At 43.0% G+C, this 24,573-nt stretch overlaps 1 protein-coding gene across 1 annotated transcript in view; it reads right to left on the bottom strand.

Moving 5' to 3' along the window:
* cdh13 (cadherin 13, H-cadherin (heart)) overlaps window positions 1–11,879 on the bottom strand; it is a 367,968-nt gene extending 356,089 nt beyond the window's left edge. The window contains exon 1 of the mRNA XM_069686880.1: window positions 11,720–11,879. Within this exon, the coding sequence (XP_069542981.1) occupies window positions 11,720–11,764 (45 nt within the window). The 5' untranslated portion in view covers window positions 11,765–11,879. The remainder of the gene's footprint in view (window positions 1–11,719) is intronic.
* Between the last annotated feature and the right edge of the window lie 12,694 nt (window positions 11,880–24,573).

Here is a 24,573-nt window from a genome sequence, read left to right on the forward strand (position 1 = left end):
ATCTTTGAAACCCTCTGTGGAGCTGTAACATCAGCCTGCACTGTCTCAGCCTTCAACTGTCTGTCAGCAGTGTGTGTGCGCATGAGGATGTGTGTGACCTACACTTCCCAGGTCTGTGCAGTACACAGTTTGACTTGTGACAGCCTGCTACAGTTCCTGTAATTCTGTAGGTTGCTTGTCCCAGCACAGCAGCAGAGCGTGTCTCCGAGTGGGACTGTAGGGAAGGCAGAAAAGCCCTCTTTGAGCAGGTCAACCACACAGCGCCCTGTAATGGTGAATGCACTGATAACCGGCCACCCGGTGTGACTCTACTGCAGCGTGAAAAACCAAGCCGTCAGTATGGGGGCCACCGCAGCGGAAAATTGTGTCCAGTAAAGCGTGGAAGGTGGGGAACGGATGTGACAGTGAAGACATGCAATCCTAATGAAAATCAAATCCAGTCAGCTCGCTCCTCAGAGAATCTGTGCAGCAGGAGGCCTATAGCAGAGCTGCAGCTCTCCTATAGCTGATAACAGAAGAACGTTCTGATAATGAGAAGGGCGAAGGCCATCTCTGTTATATGCAGATGCATACAAACGGTAATGTCTTTCTGTGAAAACTTTGTATATGAAAATGTAATCATTTCATGGGTTGAAAAACAACATTGCTTTTAATAACAACACTGCTGCTTAGTGATTTGCATTAGTCACAGCATATGTTCGGGTGGAAGCAGCATTTCTGTTGAAATCACTGCACTCACCTCGCTAGCAATCCACCAGTCTCATCCTCATCGTCATTACTGCTGCCTCAGCCTTCCCCAGGAGGTTCACAGCACAACTAACTTCACCAAAATCCCTTAAGTGTCCTTGCAAAAAGCAATCCAAGCACTTATCCAAATGGATTGCGAGCTCCTTGCCCTAAACTCTATGTTTTAATTACTCGAGGTCTGCAGGACAACTTCCTGCATGGATCACAGAACACAGGAACACTCTGAGGCGGCCCTTTAGGAGCTGTCTTTGAGACCTAAGGTTTTGCAAATAGCAGTTACAGATGAGACGTGGACATAAATAAGCAGGGTATAAAATTGGAGCTACTGGGCGGCTTATACACCACATAATAGTTATTGTGTTGTGCGGGGCATTGGTGAGCACAGTCCTGTCGGTGTGCACAGGATTATTGGAGGAAAACACAAGACGGAGTGATCAAAGAGATTTCTGTCTTATCTCAAAACCCATCACATCTGTTTTTCAAGCCCCAACAATGTTTCATTTCCCCCAGAAATAGCCCATAGCCTGGTAATGACTAACACTGTACTCAAGCAAAGCCTTTGTCTATGGCATCAGAGCAACACGAAGGAGTAGCATCGCAAATGAGAATCCTTTCATTTCGAATGAAGAAAGCTCTTCTCTGTGTGTATGTATGAAACATCAATGCATTGAAAGAGTCAAATACAGAAGTTCTGCAACACTGTGAGGCCTGAATATTGCATAAAAGGAACATCAAAGTGAGGATCACCAGGTCAGCACTCAACAAGACTTGAAACAACTTCAAAATACAGTTAAACAGTTCGTAAAACTGTCATGGTTAGGTCAGTACCAATCCAACAGCATCCTCCCCGCATGTCTTTTTTTCTACTTAATTCTTTTTGCCCCATCATTTAATTCATTTGTAAGCTCAAAGCATTGAACCTGCCTGCAATAATATGAGATAAACCTCTGAATGGAAGACGACGTTAATTGCATCTAAAAGAATTCAACTGAAGTGGCACCCCTCTCCGTCAGTGGCAGGCAAAAGTTGGCTCTCTCATTCCCCCACACGCTGACATCAAAAGCAATAAGTGGGAAGAGCTATTCTAATTGCCTTGAAGCGACCTGCCTGCGCAGGCACCAATATAGTGCTTTGTGTGCTCGCTTCAAATGAGTCCTCCAGTTCCTGTCTGTTCCTTGACAGTCAGGTTCAGAGGTTTGAATGGCCACTCTACCTCTATAAAGCACCTTTGCACAAAACACTTAGAAGGGACAACACAGGCATAAATACGCAAGCTAACACAATCAAACAAACCTGCATACAGACCTGAACATTCACGCACACACAGTTAAACACTAAGTGGATCTGAGTGGCAATTATCCTTGACAACCCTTCAAAGAATATCTGGCATTTTGTCGCCATCTAGGCAGCAGGGGCGGTACTGTCTGCATCATGGCAGACAAAAACATTGATTTCTTCTCCCGAGTCAAATGTTACTCTTGCCTGATGTCTCATGCAACTCTGCAGCAGGGATAATGGAACAGACAGGGAGAGAAAGGGCAAAAATTAGCTGTTAAAACTCTTCGGCTGTCTTGGGTGAATTACCTATTACAAGAGACACATTCGGGAGAGGAACAAGAGAACGGGAAAAAGGACGTGAGCTGATGAAAAGAACAATTGGTAAAGAAACGCTATGAAGCAGCAAAGGGTAAAGTGAGTAAGCTGCAGTGATTTCTTGTAAAAGTCAAGAAGACCTTCTCAGCTATCACTTCCGTTCAACGGCAGCGAGGGATTGGATTACTTCAAAGACACTTGCTGAACACGGAGTGAAGTGAAAAACCCCAGAGTCATTTAGGGAAGGAATGAAGAAGTAGGGCTGATACCTTCAAACAATCACATCACATGCTTCCAGAGTAAAGCAGCACATCAGAGAATCAGTTTCCACCAGAGATTTAAAAACAATGTTAAAGTCAAGGTGATGGTACATCTTGTATCATTATCCAGGTTTCAAACTGAATGTAGCTTACTTCATGCTAGCTTGATATTTGCTGCAAAGGTGTGGCCCTCCTTAACGGTGGGGTATTAGGCTAATTTCAAGCTTCATATTTCACTCTGTGATACCTGTGGAGTAGCTTAGCATAATTTACAGTTAAAAAAAGCTCCTAATTTTTCTCACACTGGTGCTCTGTGCAGGCCCTCATACAACCTCTGCCTGAAACGACTCAGTCAGCTCTGTCTCTTTAAGAACCCCGCCCCTACAAGCCCACTTTCTTCTGAATGGACAGCTTTCTAAAGCCTGCAAAGGGGCAGAACTTAGTGTTTGAGGCATGCCTCCGACCCTGTGACTGTGTTACAGAGTTGTCGTCAAAGACTAAACTTCACTTTTTTGATTTTTTGATTGAACGCCTGCTGCTCTTGTCCTTTGGAAAAGTAAACACTGATGTCTTTCCTTCACAGCCAAAGAAACACTTTCCCCGTGACAAAGGACCAGTTCTCCGATTTTCAACCTTATCATGCTATGGGGAGCTAATGCCATTATGGTGGTCCGCTTCACCAATGGGCCTTCGAAAACCTCCGCCAGACTTCGTAAAACGCGTCATCTGGCAATGTCTGCAGTGTTTACTTGAAAAGACCACATACCGTAAAATGTTATCATTTGTTCCCTGAGGTGCCTTGAAATGCTGCCTGCTCTCCTGCTTATAACTGAGTCATGTCTCGTTCATAATTGTCAGGTTTGTAATGTAGACTGTAGACCCGAAGATTTTTTAGACAAGCCACCGTTATATTCTCGTTGTATTTCAGTGGTATTTCACTCCAGCGTCTCTCGCTGGGCCGTTCCTTTCAGGAGGAGGGGCGCAATGCATGCTGGGTGTTGTAGGAAAGTCGAATGGGCGAAACCACAAGCTGTTTGTACGACTTTCTCTACAGCTATGGCACCAATTTCAAATATTATTATTTCTATCGATTACAGAGAACACCAGCTTTGACTGACAGCGGCTTTTTCCAGGGGAGATTTGCTCCTTTAACCAACTTAATGAGCAGAGCCACTGAGCAGAGTGGTGGAGGCAGACTGAGCTGCTGGGTGGGCGTGTCCTTGAACTGTGCCAGGGGCAGGAAGTTCTGCTGTATCTCGCGCGGATGCCCAAATATAGAGTTCCTCCACTTAGTGACATCACAAAGTAAAACATCTGGGGAAGCAGCAGCCTGCAGACTGGCAGACTTTAGCAGGGGATTACTCCAACATACTTTTACCTACAGATTTGAAACTTCACCCACGTTTAGTTGGGACCTTCAACATTGTAACATTGTATATATGTCTTAAAATGTGAAACAGCAGAATACCCCCTCTTTAAAGTCCCCTTTAACTGTGTTTTTCTTACATTAACCTTAAGATCAGCTCCAAATCACGGGAGAATGACACATTAAAACCAGTGTACTGCTTTTTGGACTCCACTGGTCAGCAGGAACACTGTTTGTGTGTGTTTGCGTTTGTGCATAAAGAATGCAGCTCAAACTGCATTCATGAATAACGAGCATGCCACAAGTCTGCCCCTACAGCTAATCTTCAGTTCTGTGAGCCATCTTTGTTAAGCAAATGTGTGCGTGAAATACAGACACAAATATACACACAGATGCAGACGTACACAGTGAAATGCAATGTTAAACCCCCAATCAACACATTTCTTTCACAGTCTCATCAGACACTGAATATGATTAGCATGCATTGCACTACAGCTGTTCTTAATTTATCTCCTCACTGTACATTTTCACCCCCCATAAAACTTGCTTTGGGTGGCGATTCATTAAAATGTGAGGTTATCTTTAAAACTTCTGCTCCACAAAGTTACGATTTGACTACCTAAGCAGATGTCCAAATTATTTTCCTCCTCCTCTTAATAGATATCAAAGATGTAAGTTGAGTCACCACTTTTGCCTCATTTAAAGCGAGGAAGAACTCCGTATTAGCATGCTGGAGGTAATCCATAGGGGATAGTGCAAGGTAAGCACAGTGCAGGCCATGCATCACATACTCTCAGTTAAGCGTTTAGATATACACTCAGAAAATTCCAGACCCCATTAAACTCCAAAGTTGCTCTAAAAATAACGTCTACATTGAGGGCCTCCGAGAATGTGTTCTTGTATGTGCTCTGTGTAAAGACTAATTGGGGCTGGGTCAGGTTGAAACCTAGTGATGTGTTTCCACCCCGAGGTACTTATTACAGCACGGTTCATAACTGTTAGCATTTTGAATTTTCCTCCCCAATGCTTCACTTAGTCTGATCAGTGCAAGTAAACACGGGGGCAAGAGAAAGGATCCATTTTCTGTTAGAACACCAAGTCTTTGATATACATCCATGTCAGCACACTTGTCACTGAGCTACCTTGTGGCGTGGGACTCACGGCTACAGCAGGACCCATCTATCTGAGGAAACATTGCTTGGGAGCGACTCACCTACCGATACACTCATGAAAAATAGATCAAGTGCAGCTGGTAGAAATCTCCATCACCCATTTTGACCCTGTGGCTACAAATAACAATGCATTCAATGATGGAAAGCTATGCAGTGACCTATGCTAAGTGGCTCCTATTCATGACTCAAAAATGCTCTGCAACACATCTACTGTAACTAAAAGTGCATCAACACGGCGACAATGAAGCGCTGCTCCCTGAAAAGGCTAATGCGTCTAATAATATCATCGCCTGCTACTATCATCAGCAAAACTACTCTTGCGGAAGAAATGGGACCCCGCAGTACCAGCCCTTTTACATGAATACTCCCACTGTGCTGCTGGCAGCTTCCACACTCCGAGGCAATAGAGAGGAGTCATCGCAATCACGCTGAAAAAGAAACTTGTGCCTCCTGCCAAACATAGGCTCTGGCTTGGGCTTGCGCGTGTGACAACAGGAGAGAGGGGAGGACATATCGGGATGTTTGTGAGTGTGGCAAAGACACAGACAAACAGAGTGGGTGAACAGCTCATGAATATCTGTAATGTGTTACAGAGATTGTTTGTCGGAGCTGATGGCGGGGGAGGAGGTCGCAGAAAGAGGGAGAAAGTACGAGACAAGGGGTGTGAACCGTGTCTCTCTTCCTCTCAGACGCACACTTTCGATTTTTTATTTGTGGCCGTCAGGGGATTGCATTTTTTGGGAAGGGATACCAGCTGCTTTTCTTTCACACGTTATCTCATCCTTGGTATCTATTTGTCTCTTTGTCTGCCTGACATCCATTTTATCTGTGTGCTTGTTCATCTGCTCGTCTGACTACAGAAATGACAAGTGGAGAACAAACTGAGATGAAAGTGCGATCAACTGGAGGAACAGGATCGCATTGTACTGCTGTGTCCTTCACACATGGTTACTGAGGCCCTTTATGTGCTTGTGTGCGTGTGTGTGTGTGCATGTGTGTGTGTGTCCTCTCTGCTTTCTCTGCCCAGTAAAACTCATCAAATACTCACAAATAAGCCATTAATCCTAGGATGCAGGGTTTTCTCAATTTTGTCTTTTCAATTCACGATTACACCACGCCATGTCCATTGGCGTTTTGCATAATTAGGCCACTTATATCAAATCGAGCAGATTCTAATGGAGCGCTAAGAGTACATATTTACTTAAATTGCTTCTCTGACTATCTCTATCCCTCATCCTCCACCGCGTCCTCCTCCTCTCCGCTGCTCCCTTTCTCAGGAGAGCGTGGTGGCGACGTCGAAGGAGAGAAGATTGAAACAGACAGTGTTTCCCTCAAAGGTCACACCCTCCCATGGTGGAGTTAAGATAGCGTTTGACCTTATAGCCCATTACACTGAAGTGCTGCTAAACCACAGTCACAGGGGAACACACTGATAAGTAATAAAACTTCTTTGTCAGTAAGTCTCTGTGTTTCAGTCTCTGCAGTTAAAAGAGAAAAATCAGTGCAAGAACACAGGTGTGAAAAGATGTGTTTTTGTGCACGGCTCTCTGTGTTTGGACAAATACTTGCGTATGAGTTTGTCGGGTGTGCACGCCTGCACCTGAGTGTGTGTAGGCATGTGTGTGTGTGTGTGTTCATTTACAGGAAGCTTTTAGAGTTTCTGTAAATAACAGCTGACTCAAAAAAAAAAAAGCTCAAAAGAGCACTGTAGCCCCGCACACTGTGGTTAGCTGTGTGCTTTCACACAGGAAACAGCAAAGATAAGTAGTATGGGAAGGAGACTGAAACCTCAAAGCCCTGTACTAGAAAGCCTATTTGCCAGCCGATTGTTAGAACCAGAGTAACACCAGGGTACATTTAGACAGCAAAGTCGAGATTGCTATTGGGCTGCCTTCACTTGAGCCTTTTCATGCTCCTTTTATTCTGAGTGTTTGCGTGTCTCTGTGGGCTGTTAAATTGCAAACTTCTCTGCAATTTTTCTAAACTCTAACCCTTTATTCCTGCAGCCTGACAATGTGAGCTGAAACAGCAGCAGCATGAGAGGAGATGAGAGCAGAATTAGAAGAGGAGGAAAAAAAGTGTGAGGAAGTGGTGAGGACGACAGACAGGGGAAAGACAGAAATCACCCCGCCTTAATGACTGGCATTGCTCGTTAGCGTCATCATTAGCCTTTGTAGCGTGTCACGCTGTTGTTGCTTAACCAGACACCATTATTTTAAAAAAACGGAAAGAGCACATAGGACAGCAGCTCTGAGAGGACACTCTTTTCTGGGAGCGACAGGAGCGAACAAGGAGAGCAAACGTTGCAGAGGGTACATAAAAACAGAGGGAAAAAAGTGAGAAAAAAAAGAAACCCTACTAATTCTTATAATACCTGCAGAGGGTGAAATGCAGCCCTAACTAACTGCAGAGCAGCGTGTGTATCGGTGCTTCAGTGCTGTTTGCAGGTAATAAAGACCCTTTCTATGCAAACTTAAAGAAAAGAAAACTGCACTGAGCTGCAAAGCTTTATGGTCATGTTTGCACTTGAATATCATCAATGCAATATCTTTTGTGAATCGAACCTTAAGAAGGGCAGTTCAATGGCAAGTGGAGTGCAATTCAAGGTGCTATAACGGCAATGCATTCTTTGTGGATTCGCCAGTTTTCTCCATTTTCCTGTGCAGAGAGACACATTAAAGGGTAAAAAAACATCCAATATGTATAATTAGAACACATTCAACAAGGGAAAGAAAGTGCTAATCACACTATTGCCCTCTTTTGAATCTGTCCCTTCATATCTCACACTTGTTGCTGCACCCTGAATAAGAAGTGGCTCTGACACTCCAGCAATGGCCTGTCCTCTCTTTATTCGATGATTCTGAATCAGTGAACTGCCTCTAAGACCGAGTGAGAATAGAAGAGGGGAGTCCTAGAAGAGGACTAAAGAATAAAGTGCGTGTATGTATGTGTCACCTCGAAGGTCAGCCCTCTCTATAAGTAACAGGACACCATGGCAACTGTCTGTCTTCTGCTCCAACATTTAAGTGTTTTTCCTGGAGACCGTGACCTCCATCCTCCCTCTCTCTGTCTCTCTCTGTGCCTGCAGAGGCTTAAACAGGAACTTTAACAGTCCGCTGGTCACTGCGCCCATAAACGTCTATGACAGCAAATCTTCCTGCAGACACGCCCAGGTGCCAGCCCAGAATTTAAACTGTGAGTATAACTGTCGTCCACAGTCGGCCGGTAAGACGAAGAGACAGAGAGGAGGTAACCTAGGGAGATTGTAAAGGGAGAGAATGGCGCTGCGCATTTTGAGGAAGTAATGGGGGATTAAAAGAAAAGCACATTAATTAGGGTAAAAGACAAGTTGAACAGGGTGGGAGGATAAGGAACAAAACAAAAGGGGTGAAAACAAATATGAAAGACAGACAAAGAGGGAAAAAAAAGTGAGAATAGGGCGAGAAATAATCCTTGCACCTGCACGTCCCAGCTGTGCTGTGCTTATTCTGAATCATTGCTCCACCCGGAGAGACTACTTAGCGTTTCATTTGGAAAACAGGGATTTATTGCCGAAGGGGGGTGCTGCTGGCGTGTGCGTGCCCATATGTGGGTGTGTGTGGCAGTGCAGTGTGGAGAGGAACTTGGCTTCCTACCTGATCTATAAATATAAGAACCTCATTTGATCCCAAAACTATATAATACAGTGTGATTAGACGTTCCTGTGATTGGGAGAGGGGAGAGGGACGTGTTCTTTGCACTTTTTATGCTGATGATGAGTCAGGTGAGTTCAGTGTGTGATCACGTGGTGCATACAAATGTGTGTGTGTTTAAGAAGAAGCTGGAGAGCTGAGCGTTGGATCACTGGAGGGGAAACATTGACATATGGTAAAAGTTTTCATCCCTTTGCATTAATCTCTGCCTTATTCACTTTGAGGACTCATTTACATTTGGGTTCTCAAAATATTTACAGCTCCTGCTTCTGGAGAGACAGCAAGAGGATGGAGATGCCCCCGTGGAGCTCAATCAGCCTGTAAATCAGCCAGCCAGAAGTACAGGCCAAAGAACAGACAGGCTGCGACATACATCTAACCTGCTGCAGATGTGGCACTTTGAATGAGTGTGTGACTCGAAGTGAACTTTCACAGCAGCAGGCGCATGTGTGGACTGCAAAACATCTCTGAGTTTGGAAACAGTTTCTGTGTAGGGTTGTTGAATGAATCCAGTCAATGGAAAGCCTCCTCAGAAATGTAGCGACACACATCTGTGCGCAAAGGGTAGGCGGCGTGTGCATGAGGGGGCACGTTCTAATCAATAAAACCCAGAGTTAAATCATCTCTTTGTTGGCGCTATTAGCCTGAATCATGATCGCCTCAGATCAGCAGATCGAACTACAACGTGCAAATGAAGAGATGGCTTATCCAATTAAAAATGAATAATACACAGCAGCAAATGTGCACTAAGCCTACACAGGTCAAACTAGAAATACCAAATGAGTTGCTGCTGTCTGTCTGCGGCCTCCCAACACATCCAGAGAGAAAGAGAGAGAGAGAGAGATAAGGAGGGAGGATAGGAGATGAGAGAGAAGCAGCACAACAACGTAGTTTTCCAAATGAGCTGTTTCCTGCCATGCTTGCGGGCTTCCCCGTGGTTGCTGTGTTTAGAAACAGTCTCAGCTCGGTGATTTTAAAATCAGCTGCTAAACCTTTGCAACATGTCAAGAGAAGTGCCACTAAGTGAACAGATGAGGGACATTTTTATTGATCTTTATGAAGGGAAACTGTTTCTCTCTGTCTGCACGACCGGGGTCAGAGGTCAAACTAGCGGCAGAAGAGCTTCTCAGCGTTTTTTCTCAGTTGTTTTGGCTCAGTTCTCTGATGACATTTGCAAATGATTCATCACATTTAGACAAATGACTCAGCGCATTTGTCTACCATTTGAGTAATTACTGGTTGCATATGTCTACGCGAACATAATATATGATATTTCTTCAAGGTAGAATAGTTTAGTCTTGAAAATGTGATAGAAATGTTTCATTGTTTAAGTCACCACATGAAGATTAGTGCATGTAACTGTCACAATCTGCATAGACATCGATCTGCATTGTCAGAGAGGTGCTGTAATATCTGCTCTGCAAACTGATACATTTATGACTTATGACGACTTTTGTGTCGTGTGACTGTTGCAGTCAAATAACACAACACAGTATCCATAAATACTGTTTACTGATAAATAGTTTTCCTCACATTGCATGAAAGTCTTTGTGCGTGCACTGTGAGAACGTGGTCTCTTAAAATGAGCATCCGAAGAGTTTTCACTTTGACACACAATAGGAGTTAGTTGTGGTTAGAAAAATACAGCAGCATCTCAGACGTAGAGCATTGACATGTAGAACAAACTCCACTGACATTATGCCCACCGCGGAAAGGCAATAGAACATCTCATTTTTGTGCCAATGACTGAAACAGCGACACAGAAACTTTGTTTTGATACATGCATTAAAGGTTTAAGGTCAGTAACAGCCTTTTAAAGGTTAACTACAATGTTCTGCTGCAGGAATGAGATGTTTTGTGAAATGCATCTTCAGTGCTCACAACTTAAACAATGTTTCAAGAAATGTGCCAAAGCAATCATGAAAACTGCCTCAAAAGCATCAAACTGAGCCTCGCTGCTGCTCCTCTTCATTTATATAGTCATATTAAGACTTGACTGGCAGAAACAGCTGTTCCGAGTCCCTCTCTCTCTCCTCACATTAAAGTCAGATCAAACGGGCGAGTGGCTCTATCACAGAGGGAATTAAGACTTTATTAAATATCCCGAGAGAATCCACGTCTGCGGAGAGCAGGAGACTGAGTCAAATACCCAGAGAGACGCCACAAATAACACAGTGGAGCGGCCAAGTTACTTCTCCCTCCCTCTCTCTCTCTCTCTCTCTCTCTCTCTCTCTCTCTCTCTCTCTCTCTCTGTGTGTGTGTGTGTGTTTCCTTCTCTCCTCTCCTCCATCCGCCTGTGAGCTTCCCACACACAAACACACTCACACACACAAGCCCAAAGAAACGCTCAAGTTGGTGGCTGAGCGGAATATAGATGCGACTGGAGACAAGAGCCGGAGCCGTGATTTGCACATAGACATAAGATACACCCCTGCGCTCTCCCTCCCTCTCTCTCTCTTTCTGCTCCCTCCTGTCATCCTCTGTTTCTCCCCCTTATGTCTTTCTGTCTGTCATTCTTTCTTTCCATCTCTCTTCTCTATAAATTGTAGTAGGCATTCCTAAAGTGGGCGACCACTGCAGACTGCCAGACCCCGACTCTCTCTGCCCCAAACTCGGTGCCATAAATGACACCTATGCGCACAGAGGGACCAGACTGGGATAAACTTGCTCTGGCACGGCACTGCACGGACGGACCTGCCGGAGCGCAGGTGACTGTGTGGTGTGTGCAGACTCGGGACAAACTTAACAAGCCTTTTTTTTTGCCATTTAAGAGTCAGCCCGAGAAGAGAGCAGCTACCCCAAACAGAGAGTCGGATCGCCCTCCGTCTCAGAGAAATTGTCCCCAAATCCAGCACACACTCTCTCTCACGCACAGATCTCCTGTCTTACCTGGGGGACGAGGAAAGCCAAGAGGATGCGGACTCCAATCTCCATGGTCGGTTCAATTTCTCTCGGTGTGAAACAGAAACAGATTCAAGACAGGGTGATAGAGACCGGATCAGCTCTGCTCATAATTCCACTGTCCAAGCGCCGGAGAGACGAAAGAGGAAAGCCTTTCGCCGTGAGCCGCCGGCTGCCAACTTCCCCGAAATACAACTGCAGTCTGATCAGCAAAGCATTGGATGGTGGAGCCGAGACCACAACCAATAGATTTATGAGGAGGATGGAGAGGGGGGAGGCGGAGGAGGAGGTGAGACGGAGGGAGAGGGGAGTGGTGGTGGTTGGGTGAGGAGGGAGGGGGGGTCGTGTCTTTCTAAGTGGAGGGTCAGCGTCACTAATTTTGGACCCCTGATTACTGTGTGCAGAGTTTTCAGGTGCAGCAGCAGGTTTTCCATCAGCATCACACCTCTCATATGTTTCTCATCAGACAGGTTTACAGTCCTTAAACCTGCATCTATAATCCGCCTCCCTTTTAAAGGTGATTTACGGTTTCTCTCATCTTACATTCAATGCAAGCGTGAGGGCGCGCGGGAAGCCTCTTCCCCATGCACCCTGTATGCACGCGCACAGCGGCGGCGATGCCTGCGGGGCAGCCGGAGAGAAAGAAAGTTCAGTGATGAAACATTTCGGAATTGTGTAATATTACAATCAAACTACTGTACAGCACTTCATGAAGAAGAGTGCTGTGTAGACCCAGTGTTCACTGTACGTCTCTCTCCTCTGAATATTCACACACTTAAATAGTGTCAAACCATCACAGCGATTTTTCATTTGTCATTATGAGCTCTGTTTCCTACTTCCCCCTCTATAATGAATTGTTTATTTGTGTGGGGAATTTTGTTTGGTTGTTTGTCAGAAGGAGCGTTTTCTTCTTCAGTCGGTGCGCGCTCAGCCTGAGGACATCTCCCTCCCTCCCCGTCTGTCTGTCTCTCTCTCTCTCTCTCTCTCTCTCTCTCTCTCTCTCTCTAAAGCACTAAGAACATTACCTTTTACTGTAATAACATCCTTTTTTTTAGAGGGCTATAAATGTTGATTTAAGCCTAAATGTAAGGTATTAAATACAGTAGGTATTATGTTTTTGTAGAGGAAGGATAGCAACCAAGGAAAGCTGTGATTATTCACATTTTAGAAGCTGATCAGCAAATTAAATTTAGACATTTCTGCTTAAAAAGTCATTAAAATGGTTGATTGATTTCCAGAATTGTTCTACAATCTACTAAAATGCATCAAACATTTTAATTTCATCTTCATTTGTCAGCAGTTTCAGGCGTGGCTGTGCAGTAAAACTCTCCCAGGTTTCAAATGAAGGCAACAACATCAGGGACCAAACATCATGAAAGATGGAACCAACACTAACCCCTTTTAAATACATCTTGTAATACTCCTTTTTGTTCTGGTAATAACCTTATTTAACCTGTGTTATGTGTGTAAATGTATCTTAAACTTCTGTGCCATAAACAGCCACTTTTGTCCAACACTGTTGCACTGACTGACGTGCTGCTTCACTGTGATGAACACAGGCACTTTAGTAGATTTTGGTTCCATGCCACATCCACCTCCAGCTACTGTAAATACTCTCCTAAGAACCAAATTCTTGGCTGGAAATATAGTCCCCGACAAATTAACTATTTACTCAACATCTCTTGAACACTACAGCGAACTGTTGAGGGGAGTTTTTCAGCCTCTTTGAAAATGTAATAATCACATTTTCATTCGGGACAAATAAGCTCGGAGCAGAGCGCAACAGACACTGTTGGATTTTGGAGGTGATGAGAGACAGAGTGCAACATTGTTTTTGGTCTCTGTTGGCATTTGTTGTCAAGTAAAATATAAAACATCAGCAGCCTTTACCTGTGAGTTAGAAGACAGGAAGCTAATTGCTCAGGTGTCCTTCAGCCAAACACTCGATAGCTGCAGTCACGCTGCTCTGAAGCTGACTGTGACCTCTGAGTTTCCTGTTGGAAATAATCAATTAACCAACACATAATTATTAAAGTGGAGGATGGCTCATTTGAATTCAACCCTGTGGCTGATTAAAGTCCTGATGGCATACATTATATTGCCGCATGCATAAACTAAATTGCTTTTAGTTCGTCTTTTTACGGTTCCATCAAGTCAGATAGAGTCTGACATTACCAGAGTACTCAGGTTTATTGTTACAGCATGAATGTAACGATTGGGATCGAGGGAAGCATGTCCTGTGCTCACTGTGTTTACAGGAGTTTCATCAAAGATCTGCCGGATGCCCGGTCTCCTGTGTGAAGGTTCAGTGTTGTTTGGCCCGTCCATCGCCCCAAATCTGTACCATAAGCAGGCTTTGTTTGGATTACTACGTCAGGAACAGCAGCATATCGGAGCTTCTGACTTGACTTGGAAGGTTTTATGTCCAAAGCAGGGGTGTGTCGAGAATGTATGACTATGGTACGGGCACTGACTTATGCAGGGGTGGAATACAGTATGTGTGCTCACATATCTGTCTGCACCAATCAAATCTATTTTAACCACTTACATGTAAATAAATGTCTGTTAAGTCTCGATCTATCTAACACAATGGTGATTGAGCCTATGGCCCACTGATGAAAGCCTTTGCATTTGCAGTATTACAGACTGGGTGTCTGTGGCAACTTTCGTGGAAAAAATCACTAGCGGCGCCCAGTTAGCGGCGCCCAGTTAGCGACGCGTTTTCCATCAGCCAGCAGTGGTTGGTCTGCCAGAGAGGGTAGGCGGAGCTAAGCAACTGCTTTTCCGCTCTCTGCAAGTGTTGAGAGTAAACAGTAATCTACTATGGCTGAACAAACAAAGAAAAGATGGATGACTACAGATACACCTTCAAAAATAAGTTAAAATACAAAGAAGAAGAAACAAACTCGACGCCCAGATGAAGGCAAACAGTCTGAAAAGGAAAGCGACCGTCAGCCAGGAAAACCAAGAGTTCCAACCGTGGACGTCACACATGCAGCACTGGATATCTAGGAAGTGTGCTCCAGCAATAACAGTTTATCACCATACATGCCACCAAAGAGAATGAAACTGAGATCTTCGAGATTACAACTTTAACACAACAGAGTGAAAACATATTAATGTATCTAGCTCAGCTCTTTAATGACTCAAAAAGATGAGGTCCAAATGTGACAGTATAAAGAACAACAATAAATAGCTAATAGCTTCGCATCCACGACACTACAAGCAAGCATTTCATACAACTTGGCGTCCAAAAATCGGAACTATCCCTTTAAGTCCCGCCTTTGACTCGGCAGATAACCAATTCTAGTTAAGGATTATGGGGTGGCCAATCAGATTTCCAGTGGAGTTGCAAGCCTCCTCCTGGAAACGCCCCAACTTTAAACCCTGGTGTGTCTCATAAAGACACTGAAAATCTCCAACCCCATTCTAACCATTCACATGCAGACACACACCGATGGCTACACTGCGGGAGCAATTTGGGGTTCCGTGTCTTGCCCAAGGACACCTCGACATGTAGACTGCAGGAGCTGGGGATCAAACCACAACATTTCTGATTGAGAGACGACCAACTCTACCACTGAGCCACAGCCGGTGTCGCTGTGACAAAACAAAGGTATTTGACGCCTCGGTAATGAGAAGTGGCTGGAATGATAGTAAAGGTTTAGACACCGCAGAGTGTTATTCAATGAGCACAAACTTTTTCTCATTCTGGGCCCAAAGGTCAGATGTCTATTAAAGAAGCCTATCGGTCTTTCTTAGGGGGCAGAGCTGTCACAGAGCACACTTAATCTTCATGCAAAGTACCCTTAACCTCCAACACACAGACAAATTTATCGAGAGTGAAGCAGACGAATGGGTCTGCCGTGCAGAGGAAGAGCAAAGCAACCGGAAGGTAATGGAAACACTCAGATCTTCTCTCTGTCTGCTCCTTCACTATCTTATCTCTCTGTCTCTCTCACACACAAACACCTTTATAAAGGTGTATATAATGCGATGAAAGATTTCTGCATAAATCCGTCTAGAGTATAAGGGGAAGGAAGAAGGTTAGCTTCACACAAAAGTCAGGTGTGGGTCTCAGTGTATCTCTCAGAGCAAGAAAAGCAGTCAAAGTCTCCCATTTCCTTCTCAATGGATGTGAAAAATGAGGGCAGGAATTGTTGTGACGCCTGAGGAATTGCTTTTGCTAGACAATTTTTCTGCCATATTCATTTATCAGGACGTAAAGGCACTGGGAACGTACCACGAGTGACTGCCTGGTTCAAAGCGCACGCGTTCAGCTGAGGAGGAAGCAATGCACTCGGCCTACAAAGGAAGATGACTGAAATAATCAATTAAAATGACATGGGTGGATGAAGAATAAAATGTCAAACAGTTTCTCGACAGATATTTCTAAATCCTCCCGAGATACTCAAGATTTAGGGAATTAGAAAAAGAAAGTCATGTTCAGTTTGGAAGCCATGGCTGAGTGGAGTCAGAAAATCAGGACAGAAACGTCTGTCGGGCTCAGGAGGAGCGGGGCCGGCTCAAGCACTTTGGCAGCTTTTAGGCTAAACTTCACCAGTCCAACATGCTCACGGCTGCTTGCAAACACAGAAACAGAAGGAAACTTAATTGCAATGTTTTTGCCATTTTTTTCCCTGGAAAATGACTAATTGCAGCGCTCTTCTCTTGACTCGACTGTGATTCTGAAAATGATCGTTGTGGTTCAGTTTGATGGATATCGTGGTTTTAGATTTTGTCTTGTAAAGGTTTTTCATAGACAGACAGACAGATAGATAGATAGATAGATAGAAATAGGCTGATACGATGCACGATCCATTTTTTTGTCTATATTCTTACTTCTATCAAACAAGCCAACAGTTATTCATTCTGTTGTATTTAACGTCCTTCCCTCAGCAGAGCTACTTACATTCTTCTTTGGTTGTTTATTTCTTTTACAGGAGTTTTTGAATTGTCACAATTTCAAACAGCAAAAAGAGTGTAAAACATTTGGCAGGTGAATTGTTTGAAATAGAGGTGAAATATCGAGCAGGTGAATCAAGGTGTTACAGCAAGATTACTGTCATTTGCGTTGTCATTTCCTTTCTTTGATGCTGTAGAAAACATCCTCCTGCGTGACTCTCTGAACTGACAATGACTCTGACCAGGATCAGGTACTTCACATGTAAATCATTCAAAAAATATAGTCTGCAAAAATGAATGAATGAAGGAAATGGTTAATGTGAGAGAGGTTTGTTGTGCATGAATGTGAGTTTGATGTGAAGTTATTTTTGTCATATGCAGAATAATGATCCATAATTTCAGATATAAGGAGGTAAATCACTTCAAAAAGGCACAGAGGCCTGCGAAACACAAAGTAAATAAAAAAGGATGGTCAAAATTTGTGCAGCAGATTGGGGAAAAAAAGAAAATTGTGGTCCTTAGTTTGGATCGTGGAATGTTAGCCTACGCAAAGTTAACTATTGGTTTGCAGTCCAAGTTTTTGAAGCCGCAAATCCCACAAATTTGGCATTTTGATTTTGTTTTGAGTCAGAAGTGACCACATTTGGACTAAATGGTACAGCTGGAGAGGAGCGAGGGATTAGCAAACATTTATAGAGATTAATGCTAGTTCCAGTTTAGCTATCATAATCTATGGTAACAATAAAATAAATGTGTATGCTTTTGGCTAATAGTAACAGGTTTCGAAAAAAAAAAATTACCAAAAACAAAAAAAAAAGACCAGCCGTCTCTTTAGATTGTCTGTCAGTACAACCTGACGCTGAACCAAGCATTTCTCAGGTTAACATGCTCTAAGCCTGCGCTGATTTATTTTCTGTTTTACTCTAAATGGGACCATAGATCACAAAATGAACATCATGTTGTAGTGAAAAGACTTTAATTAGTGATTAAGACCATAAACTGATGAGGAAAATGTTTACTGAGGTTATAAATTAACTGAGAATGGGCTCTTTTTCTCATAGACTTCTATGCAGCCTTACTTTATGCAACCTGTGGTCCCCCCTGCTGGCCATCAGAAAAAGTGCACTTTAAGGTACTTCTTGTTTCTAAGCTATGGTGTGCATTAAAAGGCCAGTTCGCTGACTTTCAACCTCAGGCATATCATGCTATTATGGGGAGCTAATGCCATTACAGTAGAAAAAAAGTTTCGCTCTGTGCCTTGGAGGACGCTATCCGCTGCTCCAATGGGCCCTGGAAAACTTCTGCCAGACTACGTAAGACTGGGGAGCTCGCTAAACTGCGCTTCCTCAATCTAGGACCCCCGCCTCCGATGTCATGTCTCGTTCAAAATCATCAGGTTTGAAATGCAGACTGCAGACCCAAATATTTTTTAGACGATCCACCGGTATATTCTAGTCATATTTCGTACCGCTCTGAGACATTGCCTGCAGCGATCAATGTCCTTGACTGGAAAACGGTAGTATTTTTCTCCAGCATCTCTCACAGGGCCGTTACTTTCAGAGGGAGGGGCGCAATGCACGCTTTTTTCATTACAGCTATTTGTGTTATAAATAATCAACACACTTTATACTATACTTTTCTAATACAGCTGATCCACAATACAAATACTCTATAGTCCTGGAACCTTGAACTGTAGCACAATATAACCATGTATACATGTTTCCAATTATTCAGATTCATTAGGCTAATCATGCGTAACAACAACATGAACACACAGGGGACACGGGGAAGCAATTAGCTCCATTTATCTGATTCAAGCCACAAAATCTGCTCTCTCTCTCCCTCCCGCTCTCGCCCTCTGCACCGCTAAAGGTAAACAAAATGGTTTTCTCAGCCTTTTATGATTAGGCTCTTCCATTACTTCCAAGAAGAATTCATTTTGTTCAGAGTAGTACAGATCTCTCAGTTGTTTTCCAGCATGAGCCGGTTATCTCAGAGCACACTGTGTGTTTATGAAAATGAGCACACCTTGCCTGGGAAATATTGCCACTAGATGGAGTAAAAGTGTTCATACCGGAGTGACTGATCTTTCATGTGGAACATCTGAACAACAAGCTTTAACTCAGAGACTAAGAGGCGGAAAGAGAGGAAGAGAATCACAGCCACTCTTCTCCCCCGTACCTCCCTCCTCTTTTTACAATGAAGGAGTGGGTCTTCTGTCTGAAACATCCTCTATAAGTGAAAGCCACAGTAAAGAGCCTCAGGCCAGAGCGCTCTGCCGTCTCCAGAGGCCCACACTGGGAACCCACTGCCTTCCCTGTAGATCAAACTGCGGATGTGAGGATCTTTCTTGCGTAACACCCTCATAAGTGTTCTCCCTTTCTCCCTCACACGCTAAAGATGTGACCGACGGGGGGGGAAGTGAGGCAGACGCCATGTTTTCCTGAGAGAGAGGCGGCTGGATCACTGAACCTGACATCCGGATGCCACAAAACAATTCCTGATGCCTGGGGAAAACAAGAGCTGAGACTACAAGCTTTGAACCGGAGGCAACACAGCAAACCAAAGATTCATGTAGCCGGCAACATCTGGGAATAAAGCAACACAAGTGAAAATAACAGACTCATGTTTAATGAAGTGAATGTAATATATTCACTAATGTGAACCTGTGTTGTAACAAGAGGTTTGAAACCCGTTAGAGAGCTTTGTCTATTGATAGATACAAAAACGATAATGTTCTGATTATATGTAACCTATTTAATTTACATATTCTGGTAAGAGATTTAACTCGGCACATTTGGCCTTTTAAAAAGTCAAGGCAGGTTATTTTTTTATTTTGGTCTTTTCTCCTTTTCTCCCAATCAATGAGCATCTTAATGCTTCAAAGGTATTTTTGAGTTGTGCTGATTTTCTGATTTTCAATTTAGAAATGAGCAAAAAAGGTTTCATGAACATATCCGCAATATTGCAAGTGATCAATGATAATTTTGATTTTGAACAGTGACTGACAATATGTTTCACACTGTCGGTTGCAATAACATATCTTTATTTTAGGATGGAGTATCAGTCCAAATGATAGCCATTAAACAATAATGGATCAATCTGTGCATGTATGACGTTAAAGGAAGCATTTGAGATCAAATGTAAAGTTATAATCTCGAAGATTCGTTCTCTTTGGCGGCACATATCGCGATAAACGGTAATTGCGGTAGCACACTTCAAATATCCAGACAGTGCTGCATGTGTGACGTCCACGGTTGGCTCCAGTTGTAACTCTTGATTTTCCTGGCTGACGGTCGCTTTCCTTTTCAGACTGTTTGCTTCATCTGAGCGTCGACTTTGTTTCTTTTTCTTTGGATTGTCACTTCTTTTTGAAGTTGTATCTGTAGTCGTCCAAAAAGGTTCATCTTGTCTTCACTAAACTTATTGATACTTATCAACAGACAAATGATGTAAGGTGGGTTTTTTTTTACCTTGACATGTTTCGACTGCTGTCTTCCTGCAGTCTTCCTCAGAAGAGTCATGTGATGTTGCTGTGACTTATCAGCAGTTGTTTCTGCAAGTACCCCCTGAGAACCGACAGCTTCATGAGAACAGCATCCCAGGTGTGGGACAACATGTATGCCCCCTCGTCCCATGTCAAGGTAAAAAAACACCTTAAATCTTTTGTCTATTGATGAGAAAAGTATGAATATGTATCAGTAGTTATCGATTGATCGCGTTAGCTCTGCCTACCCTCTCTGGCAGACCAACCACTGGGTGATGGAAAACACGTCACTAACTGGGCGCCGCTTGTGATTTTTTTAGACACCCAAATAACTATGCTAACTTGTTATATACTAAGTTAAATCATTGCTTTGAGGATTAGTCCAAAAGAATGTCACAATACAAAAATGATCCAATCAGTACATGTATATATTTGGTGACGAGATCCCAAGAGATTTTGAACCATGAGAATCATCACCACCTCCAGACGAGAAACGTTTTTATTCCCTAAAGATGAAGGATGATTATTTTCTTATTTTAAGGTCAAATACCTCTACTTCTGTTGTTGCTATGGTGTTCGGCTTCAAACATTTTCAGTACCCTGCTCAAAAACATTGAACATATTTGCTGGTAGGAAATAAAGTTCCTTCAAAACAATGTGTGGAGTGGCTTTGAGAGGTTTGCACAGCCGACCTCGGCTCCATGTGAAAACTCTGGGGTGACTCGACAGTTCATCTGTGAGCTTGAACTCCAGAGGAGTGGAGGCAGCTGTGGCAGCAGATTCATGCTCATTGTTTTAGTGTTTTTCATGAATAGGTGATCATATGGGCACATAATTGTCCATGCATTATCTTTATTAATGATCCTGTTCAGGGTCGCGGGGGGGATGAACCTGACATTACCAATGAATACGAACTTATTTCTATATATCTGCGATAATAAATATTAGGTAGTTACACTGCTTAAAGAATTATTAATGAATTATTTATGTTCCATTGCCACCAATTAATTCTTCATAACAGGTGCTGATGTGTATGGGGACCTTAAGTTGCTCAGATTCAAATCATCCATACAGACAAATGTTATTCTGAGCAGAAATACACTATGAAAAACTACCTATAGAATCTACTCAATAAAATTGAAGTAACAATTTGCACTTCATTTAATTGAGTAAATTTCATGTTTTGAGTGAACTAAATGAATTAGGTCAATTGTACTCAACATTTCTCATCAGATTACACAACTCATTACTTAATAAAAATGAGTAATAAGAACTCTTGACACAGAGACAGACAACTTTTCACACTCACACCTACGGCCAATTTAGAGTCACCAATGAACCTAACTAGCATGTCTTTGGACTGTGGAGAACCCGGAGGGAACCCACACATGCACAGGGAGAATATGCAAACTAGAGCCCACTTGTCTGTACCAGGATTCGAACCAGGAACCTTCTAGTTTTGAGGAAACAGCGCTAACAACTGCACCACCATGCAGCCTTTTGGGAATTCAAGATGCACGAATAAAAATAAATTCGAATCAACAACATGAGCCTGCTCGTGGTAATTTAGTGTCTAATATTCAGGAAAGTCGGCCAGTGGAACCGCCAAGAGAGGGCTACAAATTTAGATATACTGACACGCCGACTACAAATCATCTGGTATATCTAACTGATAAATAAACACTTTCATTCATTCTATGATTCACAGCAAAACAGGAATCTTAACTTTAACCCCGATGGCACACAGACACTGTCGAACACCAATTAATCTAACCCTGACCTGCAGCCCAGAACAAACGTTTGCACATGCACACTTTGCCGTACAGGCCCGAGATCTTTGGGTAGATTTTATTATGTTATTTCTGGTTGCAATCGTTACTGTTGAAAATTAGGTAATGCAGGTTAACTTAACTCATTTCAATATGTTTCACTTGTTGACTAATATACTTTTAGTATAATTTACACCATTTGTGTCAAACATTTTTACAGTGTATGCCTTCTCAGAGCGGCTCTGGGTGTGTTCTTGCTGCAAAGAAGAAAGGAACACTTCCACTGTGGAATAAAGGTTATATCTGGCTCCACCAGACACCTTGTACTGTCCACAATTGCACTTTTGTACAACATTATAAACAAGCTATTGTGAATTTTTACAGCTTAACCGTTGTCATGTACAAGAAAGAAAAGGGTCTGTTTTCTTCAGAACATCATGTTCACTTAAATACATTTAGCTTCTATATTTCTCACACCACATCCCAAAATAAAACTACCACGTGCACTTTACTGAAGATATTTACAACCATCGATCCCGTGCTGGCCTGAGGGGCCGGAGCAGATGGTTTGTAGCCAACGAGCTACTGAGCATGGCCTCGTTGCGATAAACTATTGTTATAGTCCAGAATAAATTAGGTTCATAACCATAAAGTGTGTCGAATGGGGGAGATACATCAAAGTATGTTTGGATGATTAGACGTCCATTCATGAAGTCTCACTCTAGTGCAGTTATGCATGCATGGCCACAGCTCTACTCACGTGTCCTATTATCACACATCTCTTAGTCACAAACTCAATCCGGATTTTAAAATTTTTTTCAAGCATCTAATTAAACACTCAGTGCTTCAGTCAGAGCGACAAAAGAAGAAGAATGAGAAGATAGAAGAATCAAGGCATGTTTTCTGAACTTGATCCTGCATGCTGCTGCTTTATTATTATGCAGAGTCAAAGTGATATTTATTTCTATTCTTTTTTTTATTTGTTATTTAGTCATCTAGTCACAGTAACGCACACACAAACACACCTGGGAGCTGCGAAAAGAACAACACAGACTTGCACCGCTGGTCACTGAGCAGCTCCTCTGGAGCAGCTGGGTGTTCGGTGCTTTGCTTCAGGGTGGTTTAGTGGTGGTATCGAGGGAGGAGCGAGCATTAGTCATACAAGTATCCGCTCAGGTTGTTCCCGTCTCTAATTGTGAGACCACAGTTTTCCTGACTCAAAAGGTTATGTACAGTCATAAGCCTCTGACCTCCAAGTAGTATTTTTTAAATCCCAAATAATGTACATCGGTAAAGGAGGCTGTCTATAAAAGAGACGTGTGTGTGTGTGTGTGTGTGTGTGTGTGTGTGTGTGTGTGTGTGTGTGGTTTTGATGCCAGCTGTCGTCATCCAGGCAGAAGAAGCTATAGAGGTGATATAAGTGCTGCTCCTGTAGCGTAGAGCAAACTCACTACTGGCATTAACAACCATTATTCCTTTGAATGCTTTCTTAGAATTACAGTGGCTTGTTCTTTTCAATATAGACATCTTCTGTCATGAATGACTGATGTATGTATGCAGCATTAAAGCTGACTGTGGCTGCATGCACATCATTTATCATTTACATCTTTCAGTGGCAGATTGATTTCCAAGATGAGACGCAGTGAGGAAATGACAGAAGTCCCTGCTGTTATATTATTAATTAAAGCTAAATTGTAATACTGCTTATACAGGTGTTTCTGTATGATTGCAAAATCATTGAACTCTGTCATCACAGCATCTGCCAAGTCTTCATTGTTGGATCTTTTTTCCTGCCTATTTGTCTGGCACTAACTCTACTGTCACTCTGCATCCAACCAGCCACAGCTCTCAGGGCGTTTTCAAACCTTTAGTCCGTTTATTTTGGTCCGAATCAGTGGATGATCGTTTTTTCATTTCACACGGCAAAATTTCAAGCGACCAAAATGAGCAACCAAAGCCACGTGGGAGCTGTCACTCCGTTCATTGGTCAGAAATCTTGTGTGGTCGGCGGGCGGATAAAGGAGTATTTTTTTTTTTTGCAGGATAGCTATCCAAAATGGAGTATCGGCAGAATTGGCATTTTTTCATAATCACGGCCATCGTTTTGGCCTTATACCAAACCAAAATATGCGAGCAGAACATTTGAACACACTTCACGGCAACGTGTAGAGAACGATGTGTTGCTTCACGTTATGCGAAAAAGAGGTACTGCATTCAGTCGGCTGAAGAGGAGAAGGGAGCACATATGAGCACATACAACGTCATTCTAACATTTAAACTGTTAAACCGAAGACGACTCGGGGCAGCTTGATATTTTAGGCCCGGGCACGGCGCCAGGATTTTTTCTAATACGTGGGGGTGCTAAGAAAATAATTAAGTCTCATGACATTGAATTACTTTAGAAGTAAGTTCATTTATTCAATAAAAACAGCTCTGGTACAAAACACATTTGATATAAATGTAGTTTTTAACTGACTTTGGCCAAAGAATATTTAACAAAATAGATGAAAGCTTAAAGCAACAAAGGCAAGGACAAAAAAGTTTCACGTGTCAAGGTGAGAGACTTCAGCACCCCGCAGCACCGGACAGCGCCCAGCCACAACAACACAATGAAACCAAAATGACAAGTGCAGGCAGAATTAGACAACAGGCAGTATCAGACAACTGTGCATTGGTAATGT

Source organism: Semicossyphus pulcher, unplaced genomic scaffold, assembly GCF_022749685.1.
Source record: "Semicossyphus pulcher isolate SPU_LCO1_2020_fin unplaced genomic scaffold, fSemPul1.0.p SCAF_8, whole genome shotgun sequence".
In the NCBI taxonomy this organism is placed as follows: domain Eukaryota; kingdom Metazoa; phylum Chordata; class Actinopteri; order Labriformes; family Labridae; genus Semicossyphus; species Semicossyphus pulcher.